Raw genomic sequence first — 24335 nt, 5'->3', positions numbered from 1 at the left:
TTTTATCTCAGTTACATACCATCTATGCATGTTTTCCTTTTTCCATAGGCATGTTAAAGCACGCTATGTATGCCCTTATACCTTTGTATACAAGAAGTAAATTTTTAATTGTTGAAATAGAAAATCAGAACGTTCCATCAGTTGAAAAGTTTCTGGCTTTGAGGAGCATACATAAAAACATTGTGGTAAAACTATGATACCTGGTCAGTTTGCTGTAAGGTCACTTTTAGTATTATCGCTTTCCAGGTTTCTTTCTGCCAGCAAATGTCTGTGTGCCAGATTAACCCAGAGAGAATAAAACTGCTTGCAGTTTTTCCAAAATTACTCTAATTTTATTTTCTCCCTTAATTCTTATTGGTCTGCGGGTCTAGCCATTTAATCCTGTGTTGCTTGATATCAATCAGGATAGTTAAAAAACTAACACTAGTACAGTAGGCAGATACTCTAAAGTTTTGGTTCATTGCCATATATACTTACTCACTGTTTCAAATCTATCAGGGAAATTGCATTTCACGCCCACCTCTACAGAAATCTGAATTATTTCTGTAAGTCTGTATGAAGCAGCCTCAGTGCAAAATGTGTTTCACATAAAGGTGAACCTTATAGTCCTCTTATACTGTATTTTTGTACTCCTATAAAAGAAGCCCAAAATGCAGTCTCTCTGTCTGCTGTAATCTGTTATTTATAAAGGCATCTTTTTCTTCTCTGCATCCAAAGATTTATTCTCTCCAGAATTTTGAATACCTGCTTTGGTGGTTAATATTTATGCCAAATATTGAGATATTTATGTCATATGTATTGTACAGAGATTCACAGAATCACTTTTCTTTTCTTTTCTTGGACACTATAATAACCTATTTCCTCTTTTCTAATTACCTGGAATTTCCCATGTTCCTCATATTTCAAAAATAATTAGGTTATTCCTTCAAGAGAAAAAGAACATAACGCAAGGAAATGGAATGAGTATTTATCCTTCATATACACATAACATTAATCAAAATTCCATCCTATTCTTTGCTGCTGACTGCTTTTATAAGGTTGCTATTACTTGAAAATTTTCCAGACATCCTTTTTTTTTTTTCCTTAAAAAACATAGGTTGCTCTCTTCAGTAGATAGGTCCTCTATATATTTCAGCTCTCACTTGATAGATTTTTCAAATACAAACCATGCCTAACCCACTCTCCCCATCCTTCCCAAATCCAAACAAACAAAACTAAAAATCGTGAGTTATGAGCACATAGTGACAAGTTTTGCAAACAAAGTCCATCTCTTTCACATACTTCACAGACATAATAATATATCAATCTGTTACTGGTTGTCAAAGGAAGAAAAGAGGAAGTTTCAAAAGGAAAAAAAGGCAATTTAGCAAGACAGCACAACCTGGTGTTACTCCTTTGTGATGACATTTTTTACATTTCTTCTAGCAGAAATACAGGATACAAGTTAATTTTGATTGCTTTCTTCACTGCTTTTTGAATAGATTTTACTAAATCGTGCCATTTTACCTTGGCAAACAGAATACATCGTAGTAAACAAAAGAAAGAGAAATGAAACTACAACGCAATGAATTACACTGGCAGAACTCATTATTTTTCCTTGCATAAACTGTGTTTGGATATTTAAAACTTAAAACTACATTACTTACTTAGCACTCTTATAAAGCCATATGTGATTTTTATTTTTTAAATAACAAGACAAAGACATGGAGAGAAGGAGCTGCTTTCAGCAAAGATTTGAGTTCTGGTGTTAGAAGCTATCCTCTTACCGAGGGCAGTGGATTGCAGTCAGTAGCTACCTCTGACTTTGTCATTTTGGTCTTTCTTTCTTAGCTAGGCTAGACAGAGACCTAAGAAAAAGAATAGCAAAAAAGAAACGAACAAACAAAGTCATTCTGAAGCTTCAGTTCAAGGACATCTATGTGGTTTGTTTAAGCTGTTGATTTGGAGCTGCTTGTTTTTGTGCCCTTTGTACTTGCCACGTTCTTTCCATTAGTATCTTCTATCATGTTGATGTGCTATTGAAATTGAGTGTGTGGTGTTTATTCCAACACTTAAAGATTTGCTGTGCATACAGAACTGGGAATACAGCCCTACAGCCTATTTGTGCACACTCTGTGTAAATCAAATAGCATGCTGAGCCTGAGAATATTACTGTGGGTTACTGTGCCATAACCTGAACTCAGGAATATTCTGTCTCAGGGAAAAACAGCTTGCTGCATCTTGTCAACTGTGCACTTAGGGAAGTGAGGGAGAAAATCATCAGATAACATCCTTATCTGTGAAGACCCAAGAGAACTGAGTTTTCCATATTCACAAGCTACCTGAAGGTATTGGCAGCAGTATCTAGTCCAAACAAAAAAATCGTTCAGAAGTAAAGGAAGAGAGGTCAGAGCACAGCTTCTGCAACACCAGAGGATCCTGGCCAGTCTGTACATGCTCACAGTGCTAGTCTGTCTAGCCAAAAGCTCTTTCTTCTGTTTAGGTGTGTAAAAATGACAAGTTAGGACAAAGAGGGTGCTAAGGACAAAGCTGGGGAAAACGGAGCTTCTCTCACACTGATTTCCTCTGGAGGGGCATTGGGGAGAGCCCCCCGATGGTGGTGTTCCCTGGCTCGACTCGTAACTGGAAGGGGGGTGCACGCCAAGAAGTCTTGCATTTATTTCCTAATCAACACTACATTAGTCTTGACATGGTGGTGGAGGGGTATTGATTCAATTTAATCCTTTAAATCCCCCTGTTTTGTATTTTGTTTTGGATCCATTAGTGAATGAGTTGCTCTGGCTAGGCCACGAAATATTGCTTTTTATTAGTTTCTTGACTTGGCTAGGAGAGAGATTCACTTTGTCTAATATTAGATGTCTATGCTGGAGTCAAGAGCCTAGAGTTACTCAATGGAAAGAAATGGGCGTCTTACAGTGCACAATTCATCTGACCTATTTTAAGCATCAGTATTGCAGTAGGGTATATGACACCTGAATATTGGCTTCTACTGACTCTTTAGACAACTAACTCATCCAAGTTTAGCTGAAGTGTAGTTCGCCTGATAAAAGACTTTTTTTAGCAAGGTAGCACTGAGTAAGCTCACTGGATTCCTCAGGATCCTCTCTAAAGCCTTACAAATACACTCTGCGTTATATACTTGGGGCAAAATGTATGACCTGTCAGTGAGAAGCAGCCTGGTATTTAATTGGGTTTCTTCATTCACTTCAGAGTGAACTAAGGCTGTAGTGGTGGGGGAGGAATTCTCTGGTAAGGGGAAGTTTCAAAGACTCTCCAGGTTACATTTCCCCAGAAGCAAGCCCTGTTGTTTGAAGGTAACTCAAGTTTATGTATACAAGCCTGCAACATAAAATTCAGTATTTTTTATTACTATTTTCTGCAATACAGTAAATTTGAAAAACAATAAGTTCTTTTGCTATTCTTGAGACCATGAAACAGTTAAATTTAAGAGGACATTAAATTATTGTGTCTACATGGTAATGCAAGCTCAGTTCACAGTAGAAAGTATCTGATACACTAAAGATATGTCATTTTGCATTTTGATAATAATGTATTACTTATAAAATTTTATTTATTTTTTATATCTTAGTTTATTGTCAATTTTGTTTTCCTTTCTTTTTAACACAATTTTTTTCCTGAGGGTAATAGCAAGTTTAGAATACAAAAAAATCCCTAAGCCAAAGCTATAGGGTTTGGTTATCTCCCCAAAAGGAAAAAAATAATGAAGAAAGTTTAAATATTTCAACTCATGTAAAATTAAGTACAAAAAATCAAATAAGCTTATGATTACACAAACACTTTTGTCCAGGACAAATCTGGGCTGCCACCAACAGGTGTGGTCTGTTCATTCCCACCGACCCGTTCCCATTACTTCCCTGGTGTTAACACTGGTATTTGCACAACTGGGCTGAGAATCAAATCAGGGAACCATTCTGGCTGAAAAATAGCTACAAATTTAGCTACAAATTTTGTGTTGTTTTTGTTTAAGCTGCCTTATACAAGATAAAAATGATTGATCTGAGATGACAGATGATGACACTAGGCCTAAAGGTGCTTTTTCATCCTGTGTGCTTAGATAGCCAGTATATTTGAACAAGATAGGTAGGAGAAATAAGGAAGTTCTGTTAGTCCCTCTGTTAGTTACTCTGCAGATGAATAAGTCATTCAGACAAGTAGACTTGTGAGATTCTTCTCAGCCACCCAGAATGCAAGCATCCAGCCTGGACTTCTCTTCTGAGTCCATCTGTGGTCAGTAGAGAAAGGCACCTCCAGAGGGCAATCTCTTCTCATTTTAATAAAAATATCTAGGATGCATAGAACAGGTCACCCTATGGAAACACCTATCTTCACAGACTGTTTTGAGAACAAGATGACTAACTCAGGCTTGGAGTGTCTTTTCAGTGTCTAACATAGGGAAAGGCAGATCATCTTCCAAATGACTTGCTATGTTTGTGGCAGAATTAAATTTCCATAGTTAGCTCTTTCTCTGCTACCACAATCATTAGCCCATCTTCTTTTTCTAAGACAGAGCTTGCTTTAATGGATAGAAGGGAATTGTGAACGCTGATTAGAGTTCCAGGATAATGTGGTGGAATTTCAGGGACTTTTAAAGGTGAGGGAAAACAATGGATCATTTTTGCCTGGCCTCCTGTATAATAGATTGTAAGAATGTTTGGTTATCCTTGTTTTGAGTCCTGTGATTTGCATGGATCTAAAGTAAATCTGATCCAAACTTAGAATTTTAACCTTTTAAATTTTAATTTGGCTCTGTTTCAGGAATGAAATATATTTCTTTGGGTTTCTGCTGTGAGTGAGTTTCAGACTGACCACTTACTTTCACAGTTACTTCTTCATACATTGTGAGTCAATGCTGAATCATCTTCGTTTCAGTCAGCAGTTGCTAAGCTTTCCAGAAGTTGTCTCTCTAACACCTCTGCTTCTCCATGATTTCTAAGAAAATCCAGTTGATACAAGTATGGAAATGAGGTGGCCCCAGCCTTAATAGCAGTCCATAAAACAAATGTCTTCGTGACTATACAGCTAGTTGAGCTACTGGGAAAGTAGGATCCACAGTTTGCTGCTGCTAATCTGGAGTGTTAGACTAACTAAAAGGATGTCTGGTGAGGTTTTGGCCCCTTCCACCCAGCATTCCTCCAGACAATTCCTAGGCACAATTTGGGAATTAACACAGGCTAGTGACCAGTCCCAGAAGGCAGCTTAGATGTGGCTACACTCTGTTGGAAGGTGACAGACTTTAATAGAACATAGCAGAATACTTAATAAATAGACAGGCTGTTTTTTTGCCAGATGGTTTCTATGCCAGAGAAATAATCCCTCTCACATTTCATTTACTAGTATAGACTTAGCCTCAGCAGGACTGCTACCAGACCAGAGAACATTTCCAGACTGCAGGAGCTGAGATACCCAAGGGTCTGTGCAGCTCCAGGAAACTAGAAGTCTAGGTGAAATTTGGCCTTAGAGCAGTTTGCCTGCAGATATTGCTCCAGAGTTGCTACAGCTTCTGGGACCATTGATGTCCCTGGAGTCACTCCAGCCCTGCAGCTCTGCCTGCCGTGATCTGTGTGAGTGGTCCCAGGACAGCACAGTTCTGGGTTGCACCAGAGCTACAGGTGAATTCAGCTGTTAAGGAACCAAATAAATTAAATGGCAGAAGTGTAGTTAGCACACAAACTTCAAAACTTACCCCTGTTTCATTGTGAGTTTAATCAAAAGTGACACATTTGCAAAATCTTTCCTTTTCAAAAACTGGCTTTTTATAATGAAAAAGCATCCCAGATCATTACATCCAGTCAGATCTAGACTGAGGAATACCTTCAAGAAAATACAGTAATAATATGAAGCATCAAGATGTATAAAATTCATCAGTTTCTTTAGTAATATGCTGTAGTAAGTCCACAGTTAAAATTTGAATTTTATACTTTATTTTACTTTATATGACTTAAGTTTCCTACATTAGTTCTTTCATCTGGTACATCAAAGAACCCTTTAATATCTAGCATTTTCTGCCTTTGAAGGTACTCGATGCTGTAATCAAGTCTCCTCTTGATCTTCTTTCCAATAGTGTAAACTGATCAAGTTCCTGAAAGTCTCTTTGCTATAAGACTTTTTGTTCAAAATTAAGAAAAATTATTTTGGGCTGATGGAAAACATTTTTATCAATGTCACTTTCTTATGAATTACTCCTTAATAGGCATATGTCATATGACACATACTGAAAAAATATTTTCCTCCTTTCAGTGACCTGATTCAGGACCAAGGAAGTCGGTTGGTGAGGCTTTGCATTCTTTCTGCATTGATTTTCAGTGAGGCATCCAAAGAACTGACAGGAAGCAAATCTGGGGTTTAGGCATCACTTGTCCCACACTGTTATTAACCAAGGTCATATCTAGTAATATAAAAGATTTAAAGTAATTGACTGCCTTGTTTTCTTCACCCTTAGCAGAATCCTAAGCTTCCAGTTCAGATATCAAAGATTTGAGAGTCAAAGGAAAACTGACAATGTCGGCAAAGATGTCAACCAGGCCAACATTAGAGTAACTCTACTTCTGCTGATTTTTCTAGGTATAAAGATTTGGCTGATACAGCAGTAGGAGAAAAGAAGAAGTTATCTGCCAAGGAGAGATGTCGTCTTGTTCTTCAGCAGTGTAAATTACAAGGCTGGCAGGTTTGTGATCTACAAAGCAATTAAAATATCATTCTTTAAACAAGCTAGCTGAGTCATTTCCATTGTGGCAAGCCACCAGATCCTTTGCAGCAGTATATTCTTTTGACATTTAATATATGCTTTGGGATAGAATCAAACTGATTTTCTGAGTTTTCTAGCATATGAGTAGCTGTGATCATTGTGTCAAAAAATCAGGGTATTCTTGTGGGAAGGAAAAGATTTCAGTTAAGCATATACACTGTATAAATTTGCATCCAGGCTTTTAAAGGTATCTGGTGTACACATTTTAGTGGTTGAATAGTTTCTGAATTATAAAAAAATCCTGCACGTTTTCCTTATGTAAAAGCCTCTACTAAATGCTATACTGTCATAATAGGGCAGACCCAAAACAACTACTTAGGACTTCCCACCTAGTCAATGCCTTTGTAGGCACCAGCATGCTGATTCAGAGATAGACCAAAGTACCTAGGGTTGCTGTACATCAAGTATAGTGAAAAAAAGAAAAGCCAACCGCTGAGCAGGAAGCTCTCAATGTCCTATCCCATCTCCTTATCCTATTCATATCCTAGTTAATCCTCACCAGCGTGAGGATTGCAAGGTGGATGTCTCCATTTGTCTAGAGTACTCAGTCATCTCCTTTGGGTAGCTTTGTAATTGAGCAGGACTGATTTCTTTAACATATGTAATTTCTAAAGAAAATGGTGTTTTCTTGCACACTGTATAAGCTATTGTACAGAAAGGAAGCTTTCTGTGACTTAATGTGTAGAGCATTCTCCCAGGCGGTGTGAGCTTCAGATTCAGGTCTTTTCCCAGCCTAGGAGCACTGAAATCTATTCCACAAGAGAGCATCTAGACAAGTTTCAGGGACACGTATGGAGTTTAGGGACAGTGGTTAGGGCACTCCTATAGGCTTTGGGAATTAAGGAAGGTGTTTAAAGGAAGGGGTTAACATGGGTCTTCTAATTCATTTATGACCTCCAAGCATTAAGATGCCCAGAAAAAGTTTCTGCAGCCGTTTATGAAGGGCAAGGACTATACTGGACTTTGTGCTATGGGTGTTTCTTAGTGGCCCAGATTCCTCAGTTACAACAGGAAAAACAGTAGCCCCCCCACTAGGCTGAGAGCACACATGCATGATTACCTGCACTTGGACACATAAGAAGATTTTTCTTTGGTCAAAATACTGCTTGAGTCCCCTTTTAGTCACTAAAGTAAGTAGTGGGCATATATAGCCCCACTACCTCAATAGCAAAGAGCAAAAGGATGGACCCTGAAAAAGATAACAATATTAAAATAGACTTCCTTTCCCTATTCAGGTTTCTTAAGCCAGCTCTGAGGTATATTATGCATCCTTGCCACAAGATTCCCTATAAAAAACAGTCATTAATATCTAGAAGCTATACCTTCACTTACAAGTACCTGGAGCTGAGAGTACCACTAACCTTCAGAACTTGCGCGGGGCTACAAGCTTGACATTGGGCAAAAGCTGTGTAACAGTAATTGTGTATTGTGCTCCAGTCACGAAACACAGAGCAGGATGCCTATGGAATTTATTTCCCCAGGAGCCAGTCACAGCATTACAGCACGAAAAAAAGCAATTGGCCATCAGTGAAAGCCTACAGCTCAAGACTAGTGATTCTGTACATTTGAAAACAAGCCTGAAACCTTGAAAGATAAAAATGTCAAAAGGAAATTGCAAAACAGAATGCCTCCATCGTGCAGGGGACTGAAGCTTGTGATCTCAAACAGATTTTAGAAGTTCTGGTTCCAGAATCTCATTAACACCAGGAGAAGTCAGGTGTACAAAACTACAGCAGTGCACAATGCATTGTCCTTCAAACCAGAAGGGAACAAAACTCTTAAGAGACTCATAACTCATAAGTTAAACGGTATAGGAGGGTTTGGGGGTGAGAGTTATACCATTGTCACTCACTGACTAAGAAGCATATGGCAACAGACTAAGCTGAAAGGAACAAGGTCTGAAAAAATGAGTGACCTTCTCCTTACACCTTTTTCAAGCCACAGAGAGCTATAACAAACAGATGGAAAGATGATCATCATGGAAGAAAAACCTAGGAGAAAATTTGCTCTAAGTCCAGACAATTTCTTACAGAGAAATGCCCAGTGAATACAATCTTGACACTAACACATTTTGTATAGGTGATACAAAACCATATTGCCAACTATCAGCAGTAGTGACTAATGTCTGTGTCACGTAATCTCTCTCTCTCAATTATCTTTTTGATTCATTTGACTAATCATGAAAGTTGAACTTTAAATAACAATCTAAATGAGGAAGCTTATACAATCTGCAGTTGTCATGGGTGCGCTCCTCTATGCTTTTACAGCAGAGGACTCTGAAAACAAGAAGTAAAAAAATTAAAAGGGAGGAGGGGGAAGAAAGGGAAGGAAAAGAGGAATTAGGAACCCAAGATGATGTCAGCTAGCAAAGTCAGAGGAAAGGAGTCATCTGTAAAGCATCATTAAAAATCATCCAAGAAGTAGGGGTTTACACATATAACCAGTTTATTCAGCCACTGTTGCCAGCAGTAACTATTTCAAATGAGTCACTGCTGGAACTGAAAATCTATTTGATGCAGGGACTCATGAATAAGTCAAAAATGTCTTCCCTAACATTGTTACCTGCACTTCCCTGAAGAGCTGTTGCAGATTCAGGTAGATAAATTGACCAAAAAGTAGATCATTAAAATATCCACATCAAAGATGATGAAGTTTAGGAGAAAGCAACACATATCTGAAATCAACCTCCTGCTCATATGTCATCATCAGAGTATGAGGTTGCCAACAAACTCCCCAGCAGAGGGGGAAAAAGAAAGATCGGGACTTTATAGCTGAGTGAATCTGGATGATACTTTATTTAACTTCCTTCTGATAATGTACCTGACCACTCCATTTTGTGAAAGATGATATTAACTTGGGGGAGGGGAAAGTAAATCTGTGTTCTGAAGTGAGAGCCCAAAAATGTGTAAAAAAAATGGTTTCTTTGTATTTATTTCCTGCTTGACAATTTATCTTTTCTTTCTCACTTAAGTTGTGTTTGGAGAGTGTTTTATTAACCAACAAAACAACAAAACCCAGAGCCTACTCACAGAACAAGTTCTTTCTCCTCTTGTAAATACTGCAGTCTGTTTAAAAATGGAGGACAAGTGAAGAAGATCCAATACCAGAATCCAATTTTGATTTATTTTCTACTGTTTAGTAGAGCATAAGAGCAAACACTATCAGCTAGCCAATGTCTGGTGCTTGATTCAGCAGCTTCTGTGTTAGAAGAAAGTATTAGGGAAGTGTTGATAGGTTTATGAAATGTTGCTGTTACTTGGGTAAGCTGAGCTGGAGATAACTAAACTAGGACAATAAAATAGCTGTTTCATTGAAGCTGGCATACCATGCAGTTTCAGTCATGCACTTAGCTTAACTACTGAAATTATAAAAGTGCAGAGCTATTAATGAAAGGCAGTTTTTACATCCTGACTCTGTGCACAGCCTAGATAAGGTGTTTGTTCAGTTTAAATATATACTGGATCATGACAAGCTTAGCTACTTGCTCTGAGTTTTAAGCACACCCAATGTGAGAGAAAATCAGATTTCTAAATCAAAACAGACTATTCCTACTCCAGACAGAGTGAAAGTAATAGACTTGTTTAACCCCTGGAGAAGTCAGTGAGAGTTTTGCTATTAATGTTAGAAGGAGCAAGATGATATGTAGTAACTTTAGTGTCAAACTGAGTGGAAGTACTGGCTGCTCCGTGTAAAGCAGAAGAACCTCCTGCCCTCCAGAAGATCTGAAGGCCTTTACTTTAGGAAACCCACATTTTCAGTGCTGTGTTCATTTATTGTCATGCAGTAATGTGTTAGTTAAGCAAAGCCTACGATCCCAATAGCATGACTAGCTTGCAAACATTATCATGCTTTGGGAGAAGTATGGGGCACAAACAGTCCTTGGCTTTTTTTACTGACAAAAGAAACTTTAGTTTGTTTGGATTATCATTCCTCACACTGTTAAGCTTGCAAATATAAATTCAATAAAGGAGAGTTAGCTCATAGCTTACGGAGCTTTCTCATCAAAACTTGGAGCTTTACATTTTGTTTAGCTAAGGTCAGTGGTCTGCAATTAACCCTTCTCAGTTACTTCAGATGGAGCTTGCCAAAATGCAAACAACTTGTATTATACCAGAAGTAAAACAAAACACCAATTTAATTTGCTCTTGCTATACAGTGCAGCTGTTAAATACAAGTGCTGCAAAGGCCAAACTTCACTAAAAGTTAATCTTTCAGCCTTTGATTGCTAGAAATCCTTGTCTGGTTAAAAGATAGGAGTCCTTAAAAATGACTGAAAAAGCATTGTCTCAGTTTATCTTCCCAGTTTTTAGCCTGCTTCTTCTAATCCACAATGATTCCTTCTGATCAGTAGCCTTGAATTCTGAACACGAGACATCACTCATTTTGGAAAGAATAAGACAAGTCTTAAGTTTGAATGGGATGATCCAAAGACTCATCAGGTATGAAATAAGCAGTACAGGAAAGTCAGTCAGAATGTTTTTATGAAGCTCCAAATCAGTATCAGGTAGTTGCATGAGGCAGATATTGTGTTAGTGCCAGTTCACATTTTTGTTCCTACAGACATTGCTAGAGTTGTTTCAGGAGCCTTCAGTGTTTCTGGAGAAATGATCCTTGCCAGTGTGGAGCTGTATTATTAAACTTCTTCCACTCAAACAGCATGTTAAAACAGAGAATAAGCGCTCAATAAAAGGAAATACCAGAAGTCCATCTAGAGATTTTAAATTCTTCTAGCACCTCTAGAACTGCAGAGGGAAAACGAAGAGTCTGATCCACAGTTCTTACCAGTCACAAAGAGAATCATATTTCATTACTGACCTACAGGTGTTTCATTTATCGGATTTGATACAACTGTCTTTAAGGTTTTTGGGTTTTTTTATTTTAATATATTAATATACAATATCAGCATACCAGAGTCGTTTTTGGGAAAAGTATATTTATGATTAAATAGAGGAGTATAGAACGTAAGTGGCATATGATTAAATCAGAGAAATGAGCAGAAGTATATGAAATCATACATATGTAGATTGTATGCTTAGTTCAGAGAGATTTTGAAGTTATTTGTTAAACAGAACTGTTTATTTTGGCTTAAAATGAAAATGGTTATGCCATTTATAATTTTATAAATGTTTTTTTTATATGATATGATAAAGTACTAGAATACTTTGCCAACAATGTAATATGTAAGGGATTCTTAACTCTTTTTTTCCCTTGAGTGGGAAAACTTTGAGTAGTCATAAATTGTATGCCAGTTTATTCGTCATTTAGTAATTTTAACTGTGCTGGAAGTCAATGTTCCTTTTTGTTTTAAATATTTTATTTTAAGAGTCAATTTTCTTTTAGGCAGTTTTAAAATTAAGTAAATTATGAAGACCACATTTAAAAAAAAATCCCAGGAGTTTCCAGACTAATGGTAAATGATTAAAACACCAGTGTCTATATTTCCCCCATACTTCAAATTATGTCAGCAAAATTGCATCGTCCCATTACATCTTTCTCCCATTATATCATCCCGTTATATTCTTGGAAATAATTTGCTAGTAGCAGAAATCACCACAGAGTGAGTTTGGACCTCAGCAGTACTACCAAAAGGCTGGCCTGGGCCAGCCACCACCTGCAAGCTTTCTCAGCAGCTATTTTGTGCCACACAGTACAAGTCCATCCTGTCCCCTTGGTCAGAGAATAGGACGGATGGTTCACTTCGACCTCAGAACGCTCACAAGCTCTTAGTCTTTCAACACAGAGCTCTATTTTTGGTTCCTATTTCTATCTTTTTTTCCCTCTAGAACATACTCCTCCCTCTCTCTGTCCACCTTTCAGGGTTTGCTTATGATTACTAGTCTTGCAAACTATTTTCTTTCTGATATCTTTTGCATCCAGATCTCTCAAATCTGGATTCCATCTCTCTCAATCCTGCCTGCCCCTTCCCCCCACCACCACCAGCTTGTCTCTCTTTTGACACTTTTCTCTTGTTTTCTTCTCTTTTTTTCTTTTCTAGATACCTCACTTCATATTTGGTCCCAGTGTTCATCCCTTATTTGTCTGGGTTTAGTTTTCCAGTCTCCTACCTCAGAGTTCGCTTTCCCTGCTATTGCTGTCCCTGTTGCCTGTTGCCTATATTTCTCAGTTCACACAGAGACACTTTCATATTTTTTCTTTTGGTGCTATGTCTATTTCTAGAATTTTGAAAGTCTTGAATGATAGGTCCAGTAAGTACAGAGATCCCATGAGATAAAACTGGGGTAGCATTTCCTCCACTGAGTATTTCTTACATACATCTTCTATTTCCTGATCACTTCCTTTCCTGTAGGGCAGTCCTTTTTGTCGGAGCTGTGATGTTTGTGCAGTTTTTGGAAAAGGAACAACCATTTTTCTGCCCTTTCTCAGAGAGCTGAATGACAGTTTTTCTCCCTAAAGTCCAGCTCCTGACAAGTGCTTACATAAGTGCTTAATGTCACTTGCATGAATACTGGACTATTCACACACTTTATATGAAGGCCATACATAAGCTATGCTAAACTGTAGATTTATTAATTATGTACCATGATGCAAGGTCACTAGCTTTCCAGAGACAAAGGAGGAGTCTTAAAATGTGTGAAGAAAAGCTAACAAATAAAGCAGAGAGAGTAAGGCTTTAAAAATAACATTTCAGTCCTTGTAAAAGATCAGTACCCTGTAAATGTGTTTGTCGTTATAATATTTTTGCAGACATGTACACTGCAAAAAGACACATTTTACAATAGTTTTAAGGCTTTTTTCTATATTTCATTAATGCACTGTGAAAATGTGTGTCATTGTGTAAAATATCATTAGATTATAGTTCTCTGTCTTTTGTAGGTAGCTATTTTGAAAGTACTGCCAGAAACACACAGCACTCCCACAAATTGCCTTTTTTAAACTAAAGAACAGCTTTACAGATTCCCTTGACACCTATTAAGTATGAGCTAATACTGCCTCCATGCCACCTACACACCATCTCAGCATCCATTCCATAGTTTTGAATGTCTGTACTTCTACATCCTACACCTTTTCTGTAAAATAAAAAAAAAAAAGAAAAAAAAAAAAAAGAAGAAGAAAGAGAGAAAGAACAGCTCCCTCCCATCCTTTCTCCTTCCTCCCAGGAAAAAAAAAAAGAGGCCTGTAATTGAAGCTTTGGTAGTCATCAATGACAATTTTACTTAATCTTTAAAAAATGTGTCATTTTGAAAAATAACATTTAAAACCCTAATGCTTTTCTAATTAAAATAACTGTGACTGTAATTCACAGATGGTTTACTTTTACAGAAGTCTGAATGACATTAAAATTTCAGACTCAGATGAGAGCACTTTGTAGTCCAGAAAGTATTGAAAAGTGAATGCTTTAGTGGAAGAACATTTTAACCTTTTTTTCCCCTAGGCAAGCAGGAAACGTTTTGTGATTAGAGAAAAGACCAGAATGAAGACAGGTGGCAGCCTCAAAAACTATGAAATATGTTTTGATATCTGGCACATGAAATTCCAACATTTTTCAGCATTATTACTTTCACTGAACACCAGAACTGTACAGAGGGCAGTGAGACTAGCTTGTTCTTGGCCAGCTTTAGAGCATATCAGATTTAGTTCAAAGACTGAGCAACACACATCTCCAGCCATACTAACATAATCAAATGTGTTATAGCAGTTTCTTCTATACATGCTTCTGTCTAGGGCTCTGCTCTTAATAGACCTGGCGTATGAGGTAAAATCTATAAATAGCTTTTATCCAAATGTAAAAATGAATTTGTATTGACATTTTGTATTTCGTCATTCACTTTAAAATTATAGCAGCCTTCTACTAATGAAGTTCATAGCATAAGTGATGCCACAATATTTCCATTTATATTGTTTCTAGGGTGTAGGAAAGGAGAAAAGAGAGCTAATGCTTTGCATGTCCCCTAGCTAGCTCTGTGACTCTACAAAGACAGACAATTGTAGCTAAACTCACCATAAGCTTGAGCAATTATCTTGACTGTGATTTTGTGACTGCATACTGCAAAATAAATTGCAACTCAATCTTTAGTTAAGTTACACATTTGAAATACAGCCTAGATGTGCCCAGTGTGTTACTTATGAGACTAATCGAGAATGGGGTTGTTAATTTTGCCACGGGCATTGCTGGTAATCAGGGCTTTTTTAAGGTTTCAAAATGTAACTTTTCATCCTCTTTTCTACTGTCAAAATACCATAATATTGCCCTAGTAGAGAGGAACGTTTGAGAGACTTCCAGTGAGGAAGTAAGGGGAGAAACAAGCATTTTGAGGAATGGAGGGAAAGAGGCAGAAATGAGGAAAAAGCAGATGAATTGGCATAGGCCTGAGACAGAGGGGGAATAAAAGGCTCCAATGTGATGTAGAGGGTTTGTGGAAAGGAAACGTGGAGTATAAAGAGAAATCAGAATAGAAGAGTATGATTTTATTAAGTATTTGTATCCAGGCTTTGGTTGTCTGAAAGCTACTCAGATACAAATGATAATTATAATAACTACATGATAATTTAATTACAGTTAACCGTATGAATAATAATTCAGTTATTCTTATAGAAGAATTCTGTGATATGAGCAAGAAGATGGAGCGTTTAGTAGCCAAAGCTAATAATAAGCAAAGTTCAATATGTGTTTCGACAAGATGGATGGAAAATATAGTTGTTTGATGAGCAATTATTACAGAATTTGCAGGGTTTAGTGACAGAGTGGATGTGGTAGGAAGAGTCAAGGTGGAGTTCTGGTATCCTGGAAGAAAGTTGAAGGCATGAAAATAGAATACTTGATGGGAAGAGAAGAGACAATTGACTGGTTTGCTTGGAAAATATTAAAAGTTTGCTTGTTCATGATACAAGATTAGATGTCTAAAAGAGAAGCAAATTTAAACTGAAGCAGAAAATGGTTGACCTCTTTTTCTCAGAACTTTCTGATGAAATAAGGAGGAAAAGAAGTGGGGACAAAAGGAAAGATTCCTAAGGAAATTTAGCAAGCCCTGGGAAAGAAGCAGATTCCAGAACAGATGATGGATGAAGAAGGAAGTCAGAGTACTAAGACAACCAGGCAAAGAGAGAATTTTGAAAGCACAGGAAGAAAAATGAAAAGTTTTTGTTGGAAGTCACCAGTCAAGAAAATGAGAATGAGAGTATGTCCTTGAGAGCAGAGTATGAGAGCACAATGAAATCTCAGTGAGATTGCCTCAGATGAATATGAAGTTCAAAATTGGAAGGCATCACTCAAGATACTCTATTAAGCAAATATAAAGACAACATTTTACCAGGGTAGCTACCATTGTAGAAACAGAATCTAGGAAAAGGCAATATTGTTCTGGAATAATAACTCCAATTTGTAAGCAGAAGGATTATACCAGAACAGATGGTCTGAATAGAGGACCTGCTCTGGAATAGCTAAGTTATACTAGTATTTCTGTAACTGCACAGTTTTCTAAAATAGCTGTTCCAGGCATTTTCCACCATGCAAAGAAAGCCTATTCCCTATCTATGAGTTTCTACAATGGCAAGACAAGTAAAATGTGGTTTTTACCACCTTGCCTTCACATACTTTGCAATAACACAAAAAGGCCTATTTTATAGGGAAAAGAGATTCTAGCAGAAAAAAATTTAGAAAGCATTCCAATTTTGCCATTTGAGTGCATCTGATTTTTACTAAAAGGCTAACAGTTGCACCACCATTGTCTGTCAGCTCAAACTTCAGAATGAGAGACTTGTTTTAAAACATTTGATTCAAAATAATTTCTCTCTAGAGTAGAGAAGGGAAGCCAAGGGACAAAAATGTGCCCCAGTCATTTCTGAATTTTATTAATGGAGTTTAGACATGGCATATATGTCCTGGCTTTCTGTAGTTCATCACTACCAGTGATGCACATCTGACAATAGTGTTTGGATTAAAGCCAATTAGTTGAAAAGTTGTGACAATCTCCCTGCTGATAGCTGTGTCCCAGATCTATACTAAAAAAAACAACAGTGGAGCAGGATGGTGCAATAAGAAGAGAATGAGCTTGTGAGCTGCAGACAAACAAGAGTTAGAATGAATTTCTGCAATTTCAGCCAGACTTGTATTAATTAATCAGTATGCCTATTAGCTGTACAAAATTAATAGCTAGACAGAAGCTATAATCTTCACAGGATAGCACAGTTCCCTGGTACTGGTCCTTTTATTTCTAAGGAGTGAAGGAAAGTTTCTTCTACAGAATTCCTGAGAAGAAAATGGTATTAAAAAAAAACATTATTTATTCAATTTTTTTAGTTACTTACTGTTTGTAAAGTAGCTTGCTTATGTGTGGTGGTTTGTTTTTTTTTTAAGGCTATTAGAAAGGAATGCTTTTGAAGATTATACAGAAAAGAATTTTTAAGGATTGTTTCAGCACGTTCACAAGATATCAAAAGGAAGGTGTTTTCTTTTGGTCTAACTAGCTAAATTTTTCTGTAAAGGAGGAAGAGCATCTAATGGTTGTTATTAAGGCCCTCAAGAGCTAGATGAGTTAAACCAAGCAACTAGTCAGCACCAGAACAAGCTCATACACTCAATCAATACGTAGGAGATTATTTTTCACAAATGGGTCCATCTGTCTCTGACTGCTTAGGCTTGATTCTAAAAGGAGACCTGCAGAACATCTTCAGCAGGCAAGGCTGGGAACTAGGATTTATGATTTTACTGCACATTCGGAATCATTCTCACTGATGGCAGTGAGTTTCTCCCACCCTCAAACTTGGGCTAAATTCTTCCTGTTCCACAGATGGCAGCTGTCTGTTACCGTTTTCTGCTCCATGTGGGTTTATGGCTTGCCACCTTTCTCCTTGCCTGCATCCCCCTGCTTTATAAAAGCTAAATCTTATTTTCTATTACATTGTCTAACACATTAGCATAATTACATTCAGAATGCTTTTTTTTTTTTCAACCTATATTTAACTTGAAGATTGTAGTATTTGTTCTGAATGTTTTTGGAACTGAAGGGGGACTGTGTGTCTGACAGCTTGCTCGTCCTTTCCAAATACACCTTTTATTCAACCCAGTGATAATACCTCTCTGTACAAGTTTTGGCATTGTACCATTCTTGAATTGCAGATCTCATCTCAACCCTTAGCTGGATTATATATGTACTATTGATGTTTGCCTGTCATTGTTTTGGCCCTTATTGTTGATGGTGAAGGTTTCCCTGCTGTTTGTATTCTAGATAGGAGTCCGAAAAGTGTTTCTTAAGTACTGGCAAGCTGACCATCTCAACGATTTGTGCCTTCAGCTTCAGAAGAAAATTATAACCTGCCAAAAAGGTAACAATTACAGAACAAGTATTCCTGAGCTGTCACTTCGTACACTGAGGAGAATATTGCATAACAAAAAAATTTTCTCCTCCCTGAATAGTTGCTGTATTTTATACATTTCCCTACAGACATATTTCCAGCTAACTACTTATACAGATTTTTTGAGATGATACTAATATTGGTGATGCTTCCACTTTCTGTCTGTCAAACATAATTTTATGGCAAACTGTTGACTGTAATTAAAACTTAGGGGATCTTGAATATTTCCTTCTTAAAGCATGTTCAGTGATTTTTCAAGGCATTGATATCACCTTTAATTTCTCGTTGCAAATCAAATAGCGTAACGATACAAAATTGCAATGTGTTAAAATATATCGACAGTGAATACAAAGATAATAATTTAATGTTTAGTTGTCTTTATTTTCCCCTTTTCTTACAGCTTTCATATTTGACAGTGCTCATTTTTTTTTATGTTTAGGCATTTTTTTCCCACTATTATGCCTGCATTTTTACTAAGGTCACACTGACATTTTTTGGCACATTTTTAAAAGGAGGCATTATCCACTGCCTCCTGATTTCCTGTTACTTCTTTTCCATTTCCTATCAAAATCTCAAATAACTGCTGAAAATGTGAATATTGCTTTGTTTGAAGAAGATTCCTTCACACAATGCATTATTTATCTAATTGGCTGATGTCTGCAACAATTCCCATTTATCACCTTTTTAAAGGAAATTAAAAAGACAAAGACTTATCTTGGTTTTTTTTAGTCAAATGCGTAATTTGCAGCCTTAAGAATATATAAACCCCTTTCATGTTAACTAACTGTTCTTCACTGTGAGTGTAGAGTGAAAAAGAGGAAACCAAGGGAAAACTTGAAGCAAGTGGAATCAAAATCGTAGCAGTTCAGGAACGAATGTGGAGAGTAATGGTTAACACAGGCCACTGTTCAGCTGGATTTATAACTTGTGCCTGATATTTTATACAAATCACCCTGTTGTATTCACATATTTAGAAAAGCGATAGTGATTTATCCTCTTTCCCTTCTCATGCTGACTTATCAAAGAAAGGAAATATTTACCTTTCAGAGTCCAATTTGCAAACAGAGTACTTTAATATAACCCTACACCAAAATGTAAAACATCCTTAGATATGTCCATATTTTGCAGAGGTAAGAGAACAGACATCTGCCAAACCCTGCCCAAAGACTGAAGATAATAGGTCTTCTTGGCTCCTTACAAAAATATTCGTTTTGGTTTTGCTTCTAGCCCTCCTTAATTAGGCTAACTTGAAAAGTCATTTTTACCAAAACTATGTGTTCAAAGCTTTTTTCAAAGCTATGGCTCACCTGCATGTTTTTTTTATGATCTGGGAAACCTGAGAAAATCAGGAACTTGCATGTGTAAGTAGTAGCTGGACATCCATTTCATGATGTTAGCTCATGAAATAAGCTGCCCTTTGTGAACAGGTACAATTGTAAACCTGCAGAACTAGCATGCCAAAGAGCTCTGGCAGGTTGGGAATAGGATAGGGTACCTGTGCATTGTTCTTATGTAATCTTAAAATGGGGATCCATAGACTTTTACACTGGGATGGTGATGCTTAGTGAGTAATGGTGTCAGCCCTGCTGCATATCTACATTTTTCTCCCTTCATCCTTTGCATCCAGTGGTCTTTGGACGATAAATCTCTCTTGATAGTGTATTGGCTAATAGCAAAACTAGTCAATAATTTCTGTGTCAGGCTAAAAATGTACTATCATATACCCATATAATGACTTGACTCAAAGGGAAAAGAGGTCTTGTCCAAAATTCTTATCAGCTGTTTTTACCTCACTCTTACTAGCAATCCCTTCAGCTTTCCCATAAATTCTGGGAAAAACAAAACAAACCAAACCAGATAAGTCTTTTTCTGTTATCCTGAAAAGTAACTTATGCAGGCAAAGAAAGGAGTCAAACTAAGGTAAAAGCATGTGTAGAAACACTTTTTATTTAAAAACAGATCTGTCAATTTACGGACTTTGTCGTATTTTTTTCACACATATGAGAACTACATATGGGAAGTTTTGACCTTACTGAATCACTGAGAAAATTGTTTGTACCTGTAGGAAAGTCCAGGATGCTGAAGTTCTCCCATCAGAGCTCATGTAGATTAGGAATTAACTTTAATACATTGTATACACAATAGTTCATACATCTCTCGCATAACCCAGATCCATGGTCTACTTGAATTTTGATTATTTTGATCTTTATCCTTAGGTGAACTGTAAAGCAGTAGATATTTTTCTGCCCTGAGGGTGCTAACCTCAATTATTTTGATTTTCATAAGTGAGAATTATTTTAGATCTACATAAACGAGGAGCAAGTTCAGAAGACAATCTTAGTACCCGTACAGTAGTAGATGCAACTGAGCAGTAAAGGTCTAAGGATGACAATTTCATTTCACATCAGTTTTTGAGGTTATTTTTTGCTCTGTATTGAACTGAAGACAAAATCTCTCAAATGTTCTCATAGAGAAGGAAATGCGGTGAAATGTCCGTTTTCTAATGAAAACCTGAGCTACTTAGTTCATGAAAATGTGTGCAAAAGAGGGGTGTCTGTCTGCCAAGCCTTCCTGACAAAAACCTTGTTGAATGTTTCTTCAAAACATCTCAATTTTGGTGAAAATGCATAGTTCAGAGTAGCTGTACAGTCTCTAAATGCTACAGCTAGCTGTATGAATATAATTTTACTGGACCGACCTAGCAGGCTACTCTGCATCGTTCATGCCTGTTAACAGTCCTACCAGAGAATTGACCTCTATATTTCCTTTTCCTAACCAACCTTAGTGGTGTTACCAACCTATACACACACACACACACACACACTTGTAAAAATGTTAATTTAAAATACAGGCTTTTTTCCAAAGTCATCCAGGATTTGATGCTTACCCATTTGTCAAATACCCTATCTGCTCTGCAGCAGATAAGTTTAAAGAAAGTACTGGAAGTGAGGGAACAATTTTTTATTATTAAGCTCTTTTGAATTTTTCATACTTGTGAGCAGTGAACTCTGATAATGTTCTATGCATGTATTCATTACCTTTGCAACAGCAGCATTATGAATTCAGACTCAGTAACCTGTACATCCAATGTGAATACTCTTATAAAACTGTCAACAAATAACTTTACTATTAATTCCCTTTTCAACTAAATTGGGTAAGTGCATTAATGTTTCAGGGTTTAAAGAAGCCAGATTTTATAGAATGTAGCTAAACGGATTGAAAATGGCATGGCTGGCTGTGATTATAAAAATATAAACCTTCAAAGTTGTCCATTATAAATAATCTCAAAAGTACCTGAACTTGAATGTTTCCAAACCCAGTGAATTTTGGATAGGAGCAGTATTAGTATGTTAACCTTAGCCTTTCTTATGTTTCAATAGCTGGGCACTGAGCAACTCTAAAAAACCCCTTATTTTAAATATCTAAACAAGGACATATAGGGTGGTAGAAAATACTTTACATTGCCATCTGTTTCAGCTGTTTATTTCATTTAATAACATTTTACATTCATAGAAGACTAATTGTATCTTTCTGTTTACATTTTTCCTTTAGATTAATTCAGCTTGACTCTTTGTGATTTGATGTTGTTCTGCAGTGTTCCTAAGACTGACACTTAATTACATTGTTAAAAAGGCCTAATGTATTTTAGCATTTTTTTACCTTCCAGTCTTAATATTAACATTTTCAGTATTTTCCCCCAAACTCAAACCAACATCTTATACAGGCTATTGCCTGCTGACTTCACTTATGAAAAACTTTCAGTGAGCAGAATAAGAGTAACCATAATAAACCATGATGAAGTTCGACCTATTTTTGGTACATGTAAGTTGATGAACTGAAAATCAACAATATTTCAGGCAACAGGCAAATAATTCTAAAACAGAATCTTCCCTGTGAGGTAAGCAGCAGTTATTCTAGATCTGGAAAGAATCAGGATCTTGTGGAACTTACAAAAAAGACCCACAAATAAAGCACCTTTAGTTAGCATATCTCTTCCCTCTAAACCAAAACATATGCTCAGAGAATACTAATACCACCCTGTTGCAGGTGGAGTGATTAATTTGGTGTCAAATTCATGATGCCCATGGAGGTCCCTGTGCCTTGTGTTTCTGATCAGCTGGGTACTTCTGAAAATTCAGGTGACTAGGTGGTATTTAGGTTGGGTAGAATAGGTTGGGTAGAATTTGTTGTAGTGAATGTACATACTTAGGAAAGTAGTGCAGAAAGCTATTGTAGGAGATCATACACCAAAATCTTCTCCGAACATAAGGCTGACAAAGAGTGTGAAAAATAGGCCTAATAGATACATAAAGCTGATGCAATGCAGATGAAAATTTTAAACTGAAAAATGCAGACATGATGTGACAGATACATTTGAGAAATTAGCATTAAATTAATCTAATTGTTTTTGCTGAAAGGAAATGAGCAACAAAAGGTCTTTAAGTCTCATTGAAAAAATCTTGTGTCGGTTTTGATTTTTTTTTAGGTACACCGAAATATTTAAAGCATTTTTTTGAGTTGACTAAAACCAAACAATTATTTAATTCCTACTGTATTCGATGCAAGAATCATGTATTCAGGGTTTTATTTTGAAACAATATGGAACCTTTGACCTTTCCAGTGTAAATGTATGCTTTCACAATCTGTAGCATACATCCAAGTTTCCAGTTTTAATGTAATAAAAAATAATGTTCAGTGAAAGTAAACATTTTGAGTTGTGATAGCCCAAATTTATGAATGAATTTACTGTCAGTACTTTGTTTTAAGCACTGGCAGTAGAAAACAGAAAAGGAAGAGTTCCATTTTAGTATGTTATTTATATGCCATCAAATTTCTTTCATTCTTTGTATAAGACATTGACTGAACTTGATTTGCCTATGTTTACAGCAGAACACACAGTAATATTAAGTTATTCACCAATTAATTAGCTGTCTTTCATTGGTCCATATTTTCTCCTTCTGTTATGGTAGTTGTAAGAGGATTTCTAGCTCGCCAGCGCTTGCTACAGAAGATGAGTATCAAACATCAAGAGGTCACTTCGATCAAAAGCTTCTTGCAGAATGCCGAGGATATGGGATTGAAAATATATGATGCCTTGGTCATTCAAAATGCTTCTGACATTGCCCGGGAAAATGACCGGCTCCGCAATGAGATGAACGCTGCTTACCACAGGGAAAAGTTAGAGGCTAGAAACAGACCGGAAGAAGGCCACAAAAGGTAAGATGACAAAACATCTACTGTGAAGAATTAAAGCATTTCTTCAGTTTTAATGATTTCCTTCCCTGCTTAGAAAGTCAGAGAAATGACTGAGGAATTGCAAGAGGATTCTCAAGTATATACTCAGCCCAAATCAATGTTAGACCCTATTTTTTTCTGTATATCAGTTAATTAAGTCTAGAAATTAAGGACACCCTAATATCCTATTCAGGGGACACTGAGCTTTGTAGGAACTTATTCAAGTCTCTGAGGCATTTATTTTTTACAGAAATATTTTTTTAATTCTACGATAAGTAGATCATAGTTGAACTTTCATCGAACCGAACAAACAAAAGAAAATTCCTCTAACTTAAAATTCCAACATTAGGAAATTGCCAAGATAGGAAGGCATTAAAATACAATAAAGTCCAGACTAAGAAATCCTTCTTATGCATTGAACATAGGTAGATTGATTTTGAGGAGGATTCACAAAATGATAGAATGGATTAGGTTGGAAGAAACCTTAAAGATCATCTAGTTCCAACCTCCCTGCCATGGGCAGAGACATCTGCCACTAGACCAGGTTGCTCAAAACCCCATCCAACCTGACCTTGAACATTTCCAGGGAGGAGGCATCCACAACTTCTCTAGGCAACCTGTTCCAGTGCCTCACCACCCTCATTGCAAACAATTTTTTCCTTATGTCCAATCTAAACCTACCTTCTTTTGGTTTAAAGCCATTACCCCTTGTCCTATCACTACATGCCCTTGTAAAAACTCCCTCTCCAGCTTTCCTTTAGGCCCCCTTCAGGTACTGGAAGGCTGCTGTAAGGTCTCCCTGGAGCCTTCTCTTCTCCAGGCTGAACAAGCCCAGCTCTCTCAGCCTATCCTCATAGGAGAGGTGCTCCAGCCCCCTGATCATCTTCGTGACCCTCCTCTGGACTCGCTCCAACAGGTCCATGACCTTCTTATGTTTGGGGCCCCAGAACTGAACGCAGTACTCCAGGTGGGGCCTCACGAGAGTGGAGTAGAGGAATCACTTCCCTCGACCTGCTGGCCA

At 37.1% G+C, this 24335-nt stretch overlaps 1 protein-coding gene across 1 annotated transcript in view; it reads left to right on the top strand.

Moving 5' to 3' along the window:
• The window catches only part of MYO16 (myosin XVI), a 399305-nt gene that overhangs the window by 325269 nt on the left and 49701 nt on the right, over positions 1–24335 (top strand). Inside the window, exons 28-30 of the mRNA XM_087757041.1 lie at positions 6583–6685; positions 17953–18049; positions 23050–23296. Of these exons, the coding sequence (XP_087613167.1) occupies positions 6583–6685; positions 17953–18049; positions 23050–23296 (447 nt within the window). The remainder of the gene's footprint in view (positions 1–6582; positions 6686–17952; positions 18050–23049; positions 23297–24335) is intronic.

Source organism: Nipponia nippon, unplaced genomic scaffold, assembly GCF_047370975.1.
Source record: "Nipponia nippon isolate SJK-2023a ecotype South Korea unplaced genomic scaffold, ASM4737097v1 scaffold_2, whole genome shotgun sequence".
NCBI lineage: Eukaryota > Metazoa > Chordata > Aves > Pelecaniformes > Threskiornithidae > Nipponia > Nipponia nippon.
The sequence above is the reverse complement of the archived record's forward strand: the minus strand, read 5'-3'. Positions and strand labels throughout refer to the sequence as shown.